The 16,188-nt window shown below is 20.5% G+C and overlaps 5 protein-coding genes across 5 annotated transcripts in view; 4 read left to right on the top strand and 1 right to left on the bottom strand.

Moving 5' to 3' along the window:
• The window catches only part of PADL01_1366400 (NADH-cytochrome b5 reductase, putative), a gene marked incomplete at both ends in the record, with an annotated part of 1,235 nt that extends 152 nt beyond the window's left edge, over positions 1-1,083 (top strand). Inside the window, 2 exons of the mRNA XM_028684242.1 lie at positions 1-665; positions 812-1,083. The exon at positions 1-665 is cut by the window's left edge and continues 152 nt beyond it. Coding sequence (XP_028540339.1) covers positions 1-665; positions 812-1,083 — 937 coding nt within the window. The remainder of the gene's footprint in view (positions 666-811) is intronic.
• Positions 1,084-1,658: 575 nt separating this feature from the next.
• Positions 1,659-2,563, bottom strand: PADL01_1366500 (ribosome biogenesis protein MRT4, putative; the record flags this gene model as incomplete). The annotated part of the gene is made up of 3 exons (XM_028684243.1): positions 1,659-2,033; positions 2,148-2,238; positions 2,361-2,563. The coding sequence occupies 3 exons, from the start codon at positions 2,561-2,563 to the stop codon at positions 1,659-1,661; spliced, it is 669 nt and encodes a 222-aa protein (XP_028540340.1).
• Positions 2,564-3,374: 811 nt separating this feature from the next.
• On the top strand, positions 3,375-7,508 carry PADL01_1366600 (alanine--tRNA ligase; the record flags this gene model as incomplete). The annotated part of the gene is made up of 1 exon (XM_028684244.1): positions 3,375-7,508. The coding sequence occupies one exon, from the start codon at positions 3,375-3,377 to the stop codon at positions 7,506-7,508; it is 4,134 nt and encodes a 1,377-aa protein (XP_028540341.1).
• A 1,252-nt stretch (positions 7,509-8,760) lies between these two features.
• On the top strand, positions 8,761-12,285 carry PADL01_1366700 (secreted ookinete protein, putative; the record flags this gene model as incomplete). The annotated part of the gene is made up of 1 exon (XM_028684245.1): positions 8,761-12,285. One exon carries the CDS (start codon positions 8,761-8,763, stop codon positions 12,283-12,285), a length of 3,525 nt encoding a protein of 1,174 aa, XP_028540342.1.
• A 1,592-nt stretch (positions 12,286-13,877) lies between these two features.
• PADL01_1366800 (conserved Plasmodium protein, unknown function) lies at positions 13,878-15,824 on the top strand (the record flags this gene model as incomplete). The annotated part of the gene is made up of 1 exon (XM_028684246.1): positions 13,878-15,824. The coding sequence occupies one exon, from the start codon at positions 13,878-13,880 to the stop codon at positions 15,822-15,824; it is 1,947 nt and encodes a 648-aa protein (XP_028540343.1).
• Positions 15,825-16,188: the final 364 nt, after the last annotated feature.

The following is a 16,188-nucleotide window of genomic DNA, read 5'->3' on the forward strand; positions in this document are numbered from 1 at the left end:
GCATTTATATTCTAATAAACATGAATATGAAGAATTAGATGATAAAGAAAAAAGTAGTGAGAAGCCTTTTTTGAATGGAAAAAATCAAAGTTTAAAATTATATAAGATAATAAAATTATCACCTACTGTTAAGATTTTTATATTTAGTTATCCTAATGAATATGAACATTTAGGATTAGGTATTTGTAAACATATAAAATTTAATGCATGCAATATTGAAGGAAAAGTAAAAGGAAAATGGAATAATAATGAGGATAAAGAAAAAAATTTGAAACAAATAAGTAGAAGTTATACTCCTGTTTATATTGATAAAAAACAAAAACATGTTCATTTTATTATTCGTGTTTATTATCCAGATGATGAATATATAGATGGAGGTAAAATGAGTATTCAATTAAATAAATTAAATAACAATGATGAAATAGATATAAATGGACCATTTGGATTATTAGAATATAAAGGAAACAATGAACTCTTACATCTTTCTAAATCTGTTAAAATTAAAAAACATATTGTTATGATTGCAGGAGGTACAGGTATGACACCTTTCTTTCGTTTAATAAATCATTTATTATTAACTAAAGAAAAGGAACCTCCGAGCGAGCCTCTTTATATCACATTTATTTATGCTAATAGAAATGAAAATGAAATATTGTTAAAATCGAGTAATAAAAAAAAAAAAAAAAAAAAAAAAAAAAAAAAAAAAAAAAAAAAAATATATGTATATATATATATATATATATATATATATATATATGTATATATGTTTATATATGTACAATTTTTCTTTTAATTTTTTTCAATTTTACAGTTTTTGATGATTATGACAACAGGTTCGAAAATTTCAAGAGGGTTTACAGTGTAGACAAATGTTTGGATACCAATCAAGTGGAAAATTTTGAAAACATTGGATTTATAAATGAGGAATTATTAAGAAAATATGTTTTGAAATATGAAAAATTAAATATTGAAGTTAAAAGTAAAGATACTCTAATCTTATTATGCGGACCACCACCTATGACAACTACAGTGAAATCAATATTGAAGGATCAACTTCACATGGAAAATATTATAGTATTCTAAACTATAGAGACATAGAAAGGAAAAATATATATATATAAAATAATATAAAGGAATTAAAAAATAATAATATATTACCATATAATAGTATATATATATATATATATATATATATATTAGGTCATTATTATACTTAAGAAGGTTCTTATATTTTATAATATATTTATATTTCCTTATTATATGATATATTATTATTATTAATTTTATTGTATTTTTTTGTTGTTGTTGTCTTTCTTCTTATTTTATTTTTTTATGATTTATTTTGTTTTAATTTTGTTTTCTTTTTCTCTTGTCAATAGAAATGTTTTTAAAAAATAAACATTTGGTACTTCATTTTTATAAAAAAAAAGAAAAAATATATATATATATATATATATTTATTTATTTATCGTGTTGGTTTTATATGTATATATATATTTATCTTAATTATTAACAAAATATAATTTTAATTAAAAAAAAAAAAAAAAAATAATAAAATTACATAAAAATTAAAAAATAAGAAATAAAAATATAATATATAATATATAATATATATTATTAATGAATGAATAAATTAAAAAAAAAAAATTTTAATTGTTTTAATTCATTAATGAAACGAATTTGTCTAGATACCAATAACCCAAAACAGTAATGTCAAAAAATGCAATTTTCATATTTAACATTCTTAATATTTTGGAATTCTCTAGACTTATAAGTTTATCTTTTTCAGCTAGAATTTTGTTTTCTTTTAAAATAATTTTCTGATCAATAATATCAAAATTTAATTTCCTTTTTTGTAAATCTTTTTGCATAGAAACTGGAACATTTAAAACATCACCACATTTTAATGTTATATCTTGTGGTGATATATTTCCATGTTTTATATATTCTTCTGGTTGAAATTCATTAAAAAATTTCAAAACGTTTAATGGGCTATCCTTGGTGATTAAAAGGATTCGGTTCCCAACAAGTAGCTACAAAAAAGGGAAATAAAAAAAAAAAATATATGTGTAAATTTAAAATATATATATATATATATATATATATATATATATATATATATATTTGATATTTCCAAAGAATGTTACCTCCGATATTTTGCTCATGTTTGGTTTGATTTCATTATTTTCATTGATGCCAAGTGCCAATTTCATTAATTTATTCTTTCCAATAAAAAATCTAAAAATGAAGGGAGTAAAACAAAATAATGAGGCCATGATATTATCACATATATATATATATATATATATATATATCATATATATGTTATTTTTTTTATTTTTTTATTTTTTTTTTTTTACTTTCCGTTTGGCTTAAAATGCTCTATGGCTACTTTCAGATTATTGTTTGAATAAGTTCTAATATCTAATACATATACATAAACATTTGGTATTTGAATCATTTTTTTTATTTCTAATAATTTCAAGTCTTTCATTTCCTTTTTATTGACTTTCTTCTTGACTTTGGTCAAGGAAATCTTAACATTTCTTTTTGATTTTGGCATCTTTAAAAGTGGAAATAAAATCAAAAATATGTGATAAATTAAAATAAATAAATAAAAAAATATATGTATATATATATATTAATAAATGACTTCTCTTTAAAATTTTCTATATAAATTATATATATATATATATATATATATATATATATATATATGTATAATATATAATATATGTTATATTTTTTTTTATAGGGTCATGATTTCTTCATGTTTCATAGGTCATAAATATTAAAAAGAAACATAACAAAAGTAAATAATATTATATTATATATATATAATTAATTTTTAAAAAATAAGGAATGCATAAATTAATAAATTAATTATTTATATAATATAAAATTTTTACAAAATAATAAATCTAAAAAAAAAAAAAAAAAAAAAAAAAAAAAAAAAAAAAAGTTATAAATTATACCTATTCTACATATTTATATTAATATATATGTAAGATTATATATATTTTTTTTTTTATATAGGTTATATTTTTTTTTTAATTCCACATAATGAATATGTATACAAATATAAGATATTTTAATGATAAATAAATAGTATCTGTTTTATTATTATTTCTTTTTTTCTTATTTGAATAAATAAATAAATATATATATATTATATATATTATATATTTTTTTTATTTTTTTATATATATGTTATAATTTTTAAAGAATGATTGAGTTGTATAAAAAATTATACGTGTTTATTTTTATAATATTATTATGAACATATAATAAATTGTTATAATATATTATTATATATATATGATATATATATTTTTTTTGTTTTTCATTGAAATACTTTTTTTTTTAATAAATATATGATTGTTTATGTCCTTTTCTTTTGGATTTTCCTTTATTTTTGTTTATATTTCAATATTAAAGAAAGCGTTATATTAGGAAGTTGTAAGATTATATTAAGAAGGCCGTTTGAAGAAGAAAAGAAGAAAGATATATTTTTTTTTTATAATTCTGCAAAGTATTTATTAAAAGGAAAGAGAAATACGTTTGATTCGTTTCCTTTGTATTCTAATAAAAGGGGAAGAATAAATTTATTTATTAATAAAGATAAAAAAAAAAAAATAATAAATAAAATAAAAAAAAAAAGCAATATCAATATTAATAGTAATAATAGTAATAATAGTAATTATAGTAATTATTATTATTATTATTTTTTTAAAAAAAGAGAATGTGGTGAACCATTTTTTTCTTTTTATTCCTATCAAAATATTTTAACTTTACATAATAATAAAATATTAAAAGATCAAGAAAATAATTATGTCTTGTTAGATTTATATAAGAATATAAAAAAAGAGTATAAAAAGGAAAAAAATAAAAAAAAAAGGGAATATTATTATAATTATAATAAGTTTATGTATTTAAACAGTATAAAAGGAAAAGATATTTTTATCAAGTTAAATAAAATTAATAATAAGAGTTATTTTTATAAATATTTACAGAAATCAAATAAATGTATTAACACATATATATATTGTAATTCACATAATTTTCATAAATCTAATTATTTTTTAAAAAACTTTGATCTTAAACAACTATTTATAAAAAATAAAAAAAAAGATAACTTTTGTTTTAGTGTCCATTTAGGAAAGGATAAAAATATCAACTTGGATAATTTGAAGAAAGAGTACAATAAAAGTTGTAACACTAGAACAAACGTTAAAGGTAACACTGACAATAATATAAATAGTAATAGTATTAGTAGTAGTAGTTATTATTGTTGTGTTAATATGGATATGAATGATAAAGTAAATAATACAAATAATTGGAATAAGACAAAGGAAGATAAAAATGATAATGTTAAAAATACATTATGTTCATCAAACCATGAAGAAGAAAAAAATAAAAAAAAATATATGAGTTCAGAAGAAGTGAGAAATAATTTTATTAATTATTTTTCTAAAAAAAATCATACTATTATTGAAAGTTCTTCTGTTGTTCCATATAATGATAATACATTATTATTTACCAATGCAGGTATGAATCAATTTAAGAAGATATTTTTAGGTAATGCTGATAAGAATAGTGATTTAGGAAAATTAAAAAGAGCAGTAGATACACAAAAATGTATAAGAGCAGGTGGAAAACATAATGATTTGGATGATGTAGGAAAAGATGTATATCATCATACATTTTTTGAGATGTTAGGAAATTGGAGTTTTGGTGATTATTTTAAAGAAGAAAGTATATCATTTGCATGGGATTTATTAATTAATGTTTATAAAATAGATCCTGATAGATTATATGTTACATATTTTGGTGGAGATGAAAATTTATCTAGTTGTCCAGCAGATTATGAAACAAAAAAAATATGGATGAAATATATTAGTGAAGATCGTATATTACCATTTGGATTAAAAGAGAATTTTTGGGAAATGGCAGAAACAGGACCTTGTGGGCCATGTTCAGAAATACATTATGATCGTATAGGTAATAGAGATGCATCTAGATTAGTTAATAAAGATGATCCCAGTGTACTTGAAATATGGAATATTGTTTTTATGCAATATAATAAAGATGAAAATAAAAATATGAATAAGTTACCATTTCCTTGTATCGATACAGGTATGGGTTTAGAACGTATTACTTCAATTTTACAAAATGTAGATAGTAATTATGATACTGATCTTTTTCAACCTATATTTAAACAAATTAAAGAATTATTTCCATATTTACCTAATTATCAAGGCAAAATTAATGAACAAGATCTTGATAAAATTGATACGGCTTATAGAGTTATTAGTGATCATATCAGATGTGTTACAATAGCTATTAGTGATGGATGCTTACCAAGTAATGAAGGCAGAAATTATGTTATAAGAAGAATAATTAGAAGAGCTATCAGATTTGGAAAACAAGTTTTTAATATTAAAAGTAATGTTTTGTGGTTTTATAAACTAGTCGATTCAGTTTCTTTTATTTTAGGTAATACATTTAAAGATTTACAAAATGTTGAAAAAATCAATTTTATTAAAAATACTATTAAACAAGAAGAAATGGTATTTAATAAAACATTAGAAAAAGGGGTAGAACAATTTCATAAAATTATTAAGAAAAATACAAAAAATAATATATTCAGTGGAAAAGATGCATTCGATTTATATACCTCTTTTGGATTCCCAATAGATTTAATACAAATCATGTGTGAAGAAAAATCATTCAATTTGAATCTTCAAGAATTTAATGATTTATTTAAAAAACATCAACTTGTATCTGATACCAATAATTTTAAATTAAACAAATTCTTTGATATTCCTGTAGAAAAATCACATGAATTAAAAAATGTTCATAATATTAAACCAACACTTGATCATTTCAAATATGACTGGAATAATAATTGTACAAATGATGGTGACAATAAAAATATAAAATTTGAAACATATCTTCAAGTTATTTATGATGGAAATAATTTCTTAGATAACTTTACTTTACCATCTAATAATGACAAACAAGATTGTGAAGAACAACAAACAGTTGATGAAAAAAACAAAAAATATGCACTCATATTAAAAGAAACTAATTTTTATTATGAAAATGGAGGACAAATATACGATACTGGTATTATCCAAAATGACAATATGATATTTCAAGTTTTAAATGTTCAAAAAATTAATGAATATGTATTACATATAGGTATATTTCTCAAAGGATATGTAAGCAAAAATGATAAGGTTCAAACTGTTGTAGATTTTGATAGAAGAAAATTGGTTGCATGTAACCATACTGCAACACATATGCTTAATTTCATGTTGAGAAAAGTATTAACTGAAAAGTATACAAACAATGCAAAATCATCTAAAAATTGTGAAGGAAATAATGAGAAGCATGAAATGACTGATAATAACACCGATGGTAACAATGATAATAATAATAATGATGATAATAATGATGGTAACAAGGAAGAAAAGGGATTTTCTATTTTTACTTGTGAACAAAAAGGTTCCTTAGTAGATGATGAAAAACTACGTTTCGATTTTTCATTTATCGAAAATATTAACATAGATGCTATTACCAAAATAGAAAACGAAATTAACAAATTAATTAACGAAGAATTAAATGTTACGGTCAAAACGATGGATTTAGAAGAAAGCAAAAAAATTAAAGGAATCAGAGCAATTTTTGAAGAAGATTATGCCGATAAAGTTAATGTTGTTTTTATTAATAAAGATGTGAATAATATATTAAACAATATGGATATGGATTATACATATCTACATTCAATTGAATTATGTGGTGGTACACATATTGGAAATACAAAATTAATAAAAAAATTTATTATTACATCTGAAGAAAGTATTGGAAAGGGAATCTATAGAATTACTGCTGTTACGAATAAAAAGGCTGATGAAATTGAAAAAACCTTTAATGACTTATATGATAAATATAAACATGTTCTTCAAGAACCAAATGAAAATAAATTAACAGATGTACAAAACTATAAGAGAACATTAAAAGAAAATAAATTCTTACCATATATTAAAAAACATCATATTTTACAAGAGTTAGAACAAATTGAAAAAACTATTGTTGAAAAAACGAAAAATATGCAAAAGGAATTGTTCAATAAAGCAACTAATATAGGAAAGGACTATGCATTACAAGACAAAAATAACACCCTATTAGATATCAAATTCTTTGATGAAATAAAGGGGAATCAAAAGGTTTTGGAAAAGATTGTTCAATCATATTCCAAAAATAATAAAAATTTGAGTTATTTCTTTATTATTATTGATGAAAATAATACTTATTGTGTTTTGGAGGTCAAGGATGCCTTGAAAACTAAAAATGTGCAAGCCGATTTATTTATGAAGGAAATTATGAAATCTGTGCTCGGGCATTCAGGAGGAAGTAAAAACAAGGCATTTGGATCAGTGGAGAAGGATAAAGGAAATGTTATCAAGGAGCTTGCCGAACAAATGTTAAAAAAATATGAATAAATAAATAAATATATATATATATATATATATTTGTCTGTGTTTATTTTTGTTTTATTATATATATGTCTATTTTCCCTTTACGTTTAACGTGTATCGTATTGTATTGTATTTCATTACATAAATACCATGTGTTTTTTAATTTTCATTTTTAATACTTGAGTATTCGTAGTTTATATAATAATATGAATAATTTTATTTTTCACAAAAAAAAAAAAAAATAAAATAAACAACATATATATTTAATAATAATAATAGTAATAAATGTCGTTATTATTTTAAGTAATGTAATAGATTTGTAAATATCCAATATTATATAGTTCATTTTTTCTATATGGACTTTAAAATTTAAAAGGATTCCTAATTTCCTTAACATGTCATAAAAGTGGAATTATATATATATATATATATATATATATATATATATTTATAAAGCCATGTACATTGTTTAGTTAATGAACATAAACATAAATATCACGTTTTTAATTATGATTAGTAATGTAATAGACATATTATAAGATATGTGTAAATTAGATATGGAAATATTATAATATTAATCTATAGATATATTTCATTAAAAGAAAAAAAAAAAATAAAATTTATTGTTAGAAAAGCTATATTTTTTTTTTTTAGACATAATTATACTTTGAGAAAAAAAAAAAAATAAAAAAAAACGTATGTACCGTTCATATATTTTTTTACAATTTATTTAATTTTTTTTTTTTTTTTCTTTTGCCCTTTAAGAATTGAGAAATAGTAGAATAGTAGCCATGTTTCATTAATTATATAATAAAAAAATAATAATGTAATTAATTTTTTATGAACAGGTCATGTAAAAAAGGTGGTGCCAGCTAAAATATTTCAATATAATTTTAGCTACATTATAGAAATATTCTTGTATTCGATGGTTGTTCATGTGAAAAAATGGAAATCATATAAATTTGTTTTATTATTTTATTTTTTTGTAGAATTTATTAAATTGAATTATTTATTTAAAAATAAATAAAAAAAAAATAAATAAATAAATAAATATATATAAACATTTGTATACATATTTTTTTTTTTTTTTTTTTTTAAATTTATTCATGGTGTCGAAAAGAATCTTTCTCTTTGTTTTAAAAGTATAGGCATTATTTTTTTTTTTTATAAACCTATAACATAAAACATATAATATTAAAATATACATATATTTAATAATTTGACTATATATATATATATATATATATATATACATTTCCATATTAATATAACAACAATGAAATTAAATAGATTAATTTCCTTTTTCCCTTTTGTGTGTCTTTTTTTTCGTGTGCTTTCTTGTGAAGGAATTAACGAAAAAAAAAAAATTAATTTGAAAATAGAATTAATCGATAAAGATGTATTATTATCAGATGATCATTTAAAAAAAGAGAAAGTTATTATGCAAGATGGTAGAAAGATTAAAATTAAGAATTTTGAAAGAATTAAGGAGAATGTACTTGAGAGAGCTATAATTGTAAAAGAACTTGATAAATTGAAATCTATTAGTACAAAAGACGATGCTATAACTTTAGAAACATTAGGTGACGACAATAATGATGATGAAAACAATGAAACATCAGTAAATGATGAAAATAATAATGATGAAAACAATGAAACATCATTAAATGATGAAAATAATAATGATCAAAACAATAATGATGCTAGTGATCAGGTAGATGAAGAACAAAATAATATGAAAGTAATTTCGTCAGAAGAATCTGTAGAGAATGATATTCATATGTTACGTAAAGTTTATCAAAGAGATTCAGAAAATGGTTCAACAACCTATTGTTATATGAGATATACATTTAATTTTAATTTGGAAAAATTAAATGAAAACAGTAGAAGCGAACTATTTAAAGGATTAGATAAGACACTTGATTATCTATCCTTTTTACCAAAAAATGAAGATGTAACAGATACTGAATCAATACTAGATAGTGAATACAAGAAATTAGATAACACTCTTGGGTCTACCGATCCTATCGTTTCTAATTTAGAATTGAAAAATAATAATTTTCATAACATTAGTACTTCAGAATATGTTGATACTATAGATGAAATTATAAACTTTTTAAACACACGAAATGATCAATTAAATATATCACCCTCCCTAAAATATAAATTAATGGAAGCAAAAAATAATTTAAATACATATATTAATAATAATAATAATAATAAAGATATCTTAGTGAATAGTCCACGTGATAAAAATATATATCTTTATGAATGGTTACAACATTTAAATAAAGCTTTTTTGGAAAAGAAAAAGGCATTAGAATTGTTGAATGACACAGAGGACATAAAAGAAAATTATAATGATAAATTATTTGTGAATTCAGTAGAGCAATTATTTTATTGTTATAATTTATTTGAAGAGTCTAATGATAATATAGATTCTTTTTTTATAAATAAAGTGAGAAAGAACAAAGCATCTAAAAAAGTTAATATTAATATTCATAAATCATTATCAAAAGAATTGTTAAGTAAGAACATTGATGATAATGTTGATGATGAGCTAACTAAATGTAAATCCTTTTTAAATTTGATAACTCCAAATGAACTATTTTTAAATGATGATTTGAATATTTCACAGGATGATGTAGTAAGAGATAATATTAATATGAACCAAGAGGAAGACAAAGATGAAGAATACGAAGAAAATAAAAATAGTGATATATTTTTAAATAATTTAAATCTACAAAATAGAAATAAGCTTGTTAATAGTAATGATGAAGAAGATGATGTAGAGGATGCAAAGAATTATGAAATGAATAACAATGAAATGGATTCATTAAATGTATCATCTTTAAGAAAGAACGAATCTTATTTAGAAAACACAGAATCTTTTAGTCAATTAACACAGGAGATAAAAAATGACGAAATGACAGAGGATTATGACTACGGTTATGATATTGACAGTGAAGAAGAAGATGATGAGGAGAGTAATGAAGAGTATGATGAGGAGAGTAATGAAAAGTATGATGAGGAGAATGATGAAGAGGATGATGAGGAGAGTGATGAAGAGGATGATGAGGAGAGTGATGAAGAGGATGATGAGGAGAGTGACGAGGAGAGTGATGAAGAGGATGATGAGGAGAGTGATGAAGAGTATGATGAGGAGAGTGACGAGGAGGGTGATGAAGAGGATGATGAGGAGAGTGATGAAGAATTTGATGAGGAGAGTGATGAAGAGGATGATGAGGAGAGTGATGAAGAGGATGATGAGGAGAGTGATGAAGAATTCGATGAGGAGAGTGATGAAGAGGATGATGAGGAGAGTGATGAAGAATTTGATGAGGAGAGTGATGAAGAGGATGATGAGGAGAGTGATGAAGAATTCGATGAGGAGAGTAATGAAGAATTCGATGAAGAGAGCGATGAAGACATTAATGAAGAATTTGATGAAGAGGACTATGATAACAATTACGAAAATTTACATTATAAAGGGAAAGATAACTATTCAAATTACAGTTTAAAAAATGCTTTAAGTGATTTAGCTAAAAGCAGTACTAATCACTTAATAGATAAAGCAACAAATAGTATTTCAAGTGCCTTAAAAAAAAACTTTAATAAAAAAAAAATAGCAGACAAATCAAACAAGTTCTTGGGTAAATTAAGCAAGGGTCTTAATAATAGTAAAAATATTATTAATAAAACAAAGAAGGATATTAAAAAAGGAATTAATAAAGGGAAAAAAATAATAAAAGATACAAAAAAGGATGTAAAGAAAGGTGTTCAAAATACAAAAGAAAAAGGAAAGATTTTGACTAAAAAAGCTAAAAAGGTAGTTAAAAAAGGTAATGACAAAGTTAAAGAAAATGTCCAAGTTGGATTGAATAAAGTAAAAAAGGGAACAAAAAAGAGTATCAATAAAGTAAAGAATGGAGCAGAGAATAGTATAAATAAAGTAAAAAAGGGAACAAAAAATGGTATAAATAAAGTAAAAAAGGAAACAAAAAAGAGTATGAATAAAGTAAAAGAAGGAACAAAAAATGGTATCAATAAAGTAAAGAATGGAGCACAGAATAGTATAAATAAAGTAAAAGAAGGAACAAAAAATGGTATCAATAAAGTAAAGAATGGAGCACATAATGGTATAAATAAAGTAAAAGAAGGAACAAAAAATGGTATAAATAAAGTAAAAGAAGGAACAAAAAATGGTATAAATAAAGTAAAAGATGGAGCAGAAAATAGTATAAATATAGTAAAAGAGGGTATACAAAATGGTAAAGATAAAATTAAAGAGGGTTCAAAGGATGCTATAAATAAAGTAAAAAATGAAGTAGATAAAGGTGTTAATAAAGTAAAAGAGTACGCACAAAATGGAGTAAACGAAGTTAAAAATGGAACAGTAAATATTCTAGAAGATGCTATAAAGGAAATATCAAAACCTACTGGAAATTTACGCATTAAAGAAAAAGAAAGTATTAATAAATTGAATACAACATCTAATAAGGTTACAAATAAGAAAGGAAAAACACCATTAAATAAAAGTAAATCTGATGAAAAAAGAAACTCTAATCGTCGTAAAACGTCTCTAATAAGTTTAACAGAAGTATCAAATAAGAAATCCTTGAATAAGAACAAAATTAAAAAAGAGATAAACAAAATTAATAAAGAATACAAAAAATTGAAAAAAATGGAAAAAAAAATGAAAAAAGAATTGAATAATCCTAATCCTTCAGACAAAAAAATTATATCAGAATTTGATGATTTTGAAAAATCAAATGAAAATAAAAAAAATAAGACTATATAAATATCTCCATATTTTTTATACTAAAATATTATAAATAAATATATATATATATATGTTCACAGATTATTTCTTATATTATTAACTTTTAATTAAAATGGAAAAGATTTATTTTACTCTTAAGCATATTTTAATAAGTTAATAAGATTTTAAGAATGTTTTTTAATTCACCATATTGATTTATAAAGTGTTGTTTATTTGCTTATGTATTAATATGCATTATTATATATTATGTATATATCTTTATGATTTTTTTTGTGTATTTTTTTCGTTCCTAATCTTTGTCTTTTATTTTTAATTTATGTTGTTTATATATTTTTTCCACATGTTTCTTATATGTATATGAAGATATATATATATATATATATATATATATATATATATTGATTTATTTTTCTTTATATATTCATTTTTTCATTGATATGATTTTATGAAAAGACTTTTTTATATTTTGTTAAATAAAATTTGTAGATTAGAATATAAAAAAAGAAAAAGAAAAATTTTAACTTATGTTTTCTTTTGTATGTGGTTTATAAAGGTTACAAATAAAAAATTATGTGAATTGGTTATTTATGAATAACGGACAATATTATTAAAATATAATAATATATATATATTTATTTATTTAATGATTTTGTAGTACTCATTTATATAATAATATCACCTATATATTATTATATTTATTTTATATGTACACACCAGTTGTGTATTTTAAGGTACCAAATTATAAAATTTTAATTTATAAGTTAATGTTTTATTGTATAAAAATGGATATATATATTCTATGTTGTTGTTGTTTTTTTTATTTTTTTTTTTTACATAGAATTACTATATGTATATTAACAGGATTGTCTTTTTTTTTGATATTATTTTATTCATGTTGTATTAATATAGCTATATAGCTACCTTTAAGGAAAAAAAAAAAAAAAAAAAAAAAAAAACCTGCATATGCATATTATAACGTAACCTTGTTCATGTAAAAATTGTTATATTTTTTTTTTTTTTTACCTTTTTAGCTAACTGAATATATATAATATATATTTTTTTTTATATAATTATACTTTAGTTAAAGAAAGATAATATACTCAATATAAATATTAGTTGTCTTATAATTATACTGTATATCATATTGAATGTAGTTTTATAATTTGTGTACTTGTTTCAGAAATGTGATAGTTAATATATAAATAGGAAAAAATATATATATATATATATAATATACTATGTTTTTTTTTTTTTTTTCTTTTCTTTTTTAATATTCCAAACTTTATATGTTTCTATAATTTTTATTTAATATGATTTAAGTTTTGATTTTTACATATATGTAATAATAATATTATATCATTTGTTATATCGTTTTATAATATAGCCATATATATATATTTATTTATTTGGTTACATTTTTGAAATATATATTACAATTAATTTATAATCGTTTTCAAATTTGTGTGCATATTGAAATTGGTTACTAGTGGTTATAATATTAATATAATTTCCTTGTGGATATATTTACATATAAAAAAAAAAAAAAAAAAAAAAAGATTGTTGAAATATATATTTATGTGTGTAAACACTTGATTTATTCTATTTGAAGGATGAGAAAATATTTATGTAGAGTATCCTTTAACGTTGTTATTTTTATAATATTATTTTGTCATATAATTTTAGGAAGAAATAATAAGACGATAAAATGGATAAGTATTGAAAAGGATGGTAATTTGTTTAATCATGTAGTTCGATATTTTATACAAGATGATAAAATATTGAAAATATATACAATTGATAATAATATAAATATGGATAATATTGATAACGATTCTTATATAAATAATGAAGATAGTTTGATAAAGAATAATTATAAAAATGTTGATAATTTTTTTAAGAATATATTTTATAATAAAGTTCCATTAAGTTTCATAAAAGAAATGTTTTATGGTTATAGAAAGAAAAAAATATTAAATTATAGTGAAATGAAAAATTATAAGAATATATGTAATAAGATATATAATTTAGAAGAATATAAAGTTGAGAATAAATGTGCTTATTATTTATTTAGAAATATAATATATAATTTTATACCTCAAAATGCTTTTATAAAAAATGATGGAAATAACAAAAGAGTTAATAATAATATGTATATGAAAAATAAGAGAGAGGTACCATTTAAGTGTTCATCATATATATATTTTTTGGATAATATATTAAGTAAAAATCAAAAAAAGAAAGAGGAATGTATTTATAGGATGAAACGTATGAATATTTCTTATACATATGTAGAATATGAAATAAAAGACACTTTTGAAAATATATTTTTTGATCTATTAAAATATATAAGTAAAATAATGGAATCGAATAAAAATGTAATAAATTTAAAAAATTATGATAATAAACAATATAAAATGTTCATAGTATTAAATAATATAATATTAGAGAAAGAATCTAAATTAAAACATGTTTCTTTTTTTTATAATACATTAGAAGAATATATACAATCATTGGATGGTATAAACAAAATATTTGCAGAGGATATTATAAAAGAAATTATGGATATATATTCTAATCAAAATAATGATAATATAATAGATAATGTATATAATGAGAAAGTATTTCTGAGATCAAATGGGGTTGTTATAAATAGAATGTCTAATTATATAAACTATAATACCAATAATGATATATTTAGATTGTATAATGATGATATTATTAATAAAAATTCATTTGTCTCTAACAAAAAAATTGATAACAATAATAATGATTATGATAAAAAGAATGCAAATAAATATGGAAATGAATTTTTAAAATTTTCTATAGTAAACAATATGAATGATATAAAAAGTGATGAACAAAAAGATATGTTAGTTTTATTAAATAAATATTTTTTTGATTTCTACATACATATAAAACATATGAATGAGGAATATACAAAATATTTTGATGTAACATATAAATATGATGAAATTAAAAATGTGAAGAAGAATAAAAATAAGGATGATCAATTATTAAGAAAAAAAGAAAATGAAGAGAAGAAGAGAAAGACATTTTATACATCATTTATAAAATTGAAAGAAAAATATATGAATGATAAAATAAATAATGAGGGCAATATTACTAATGAATATATAAGTGGTGAAACTATAAATGATAAATATGTAAATATGAAGCATTCGAATGGTGAATTATTAAATCCTAAAAATAGTACTGACAAGATAATCTTAAATTCAATGAATGTCTTAAAAAATATAACAGATAAAATAAAGAAGGAGAATAATTTTTCACATGTTGATAAAATGAATGAGATAGATATACCTACTGTTGCAGAAGAGGAAAGAAAAATTGATGACTTTTATGAATATGAAAAGAAGACTATGACGAAAATACATGAGAATAAGGAAAATATTTATAGAATGATTAATGAAGACTTAGATATATTATTAAAACCGGCTCAAGAAGAATATATAAAGGTGGCTAGAAATATAAAAAATAAATTGTTACAGGAATATGAGCAAATTTTGAAGGAACAAATATCAGACGAAGAAATATAAAAAGAAAAAATATATATATATATATATATATGTGTGTGTGTGTGTGTGATTTTTATTACATTTGATTATTTTATTTTTTTCATTATATTTGTTAATATATTTTATGTTAATGTTTTGATAAATATATAGACATATATATATATATGTCATGTTGTATTTATTTTTTTATTTGTCAAATATTAATTAAAAATATAAAAAGTTTTAATTTCGAATTAAACAGATATTATAAAATATAAAGCTTAAAGGATATATTATGGACTATATATATATATATATATATATATATATATATATATATAATAAATGTTGTATTGTATATTATGAAAAAAAAAAAAAAATTTTTTGTTTCTTTGAAGAATATCCC

Source organism: Plasmodium sp. gorilla clade G2, assembly GCF_900097015.1.
Source record: "Plasmodium sp. gorilla clade G2 genome assembly, chromosome: 13".
In the NCBI taxonomy this organism is placed as follows: Eukaryota; Apicomplexa; class Aconoidasida; order Haemosporida; family Plasmodiidae; genus Plasmodium; species Plasmodium adleri (nom. inval.).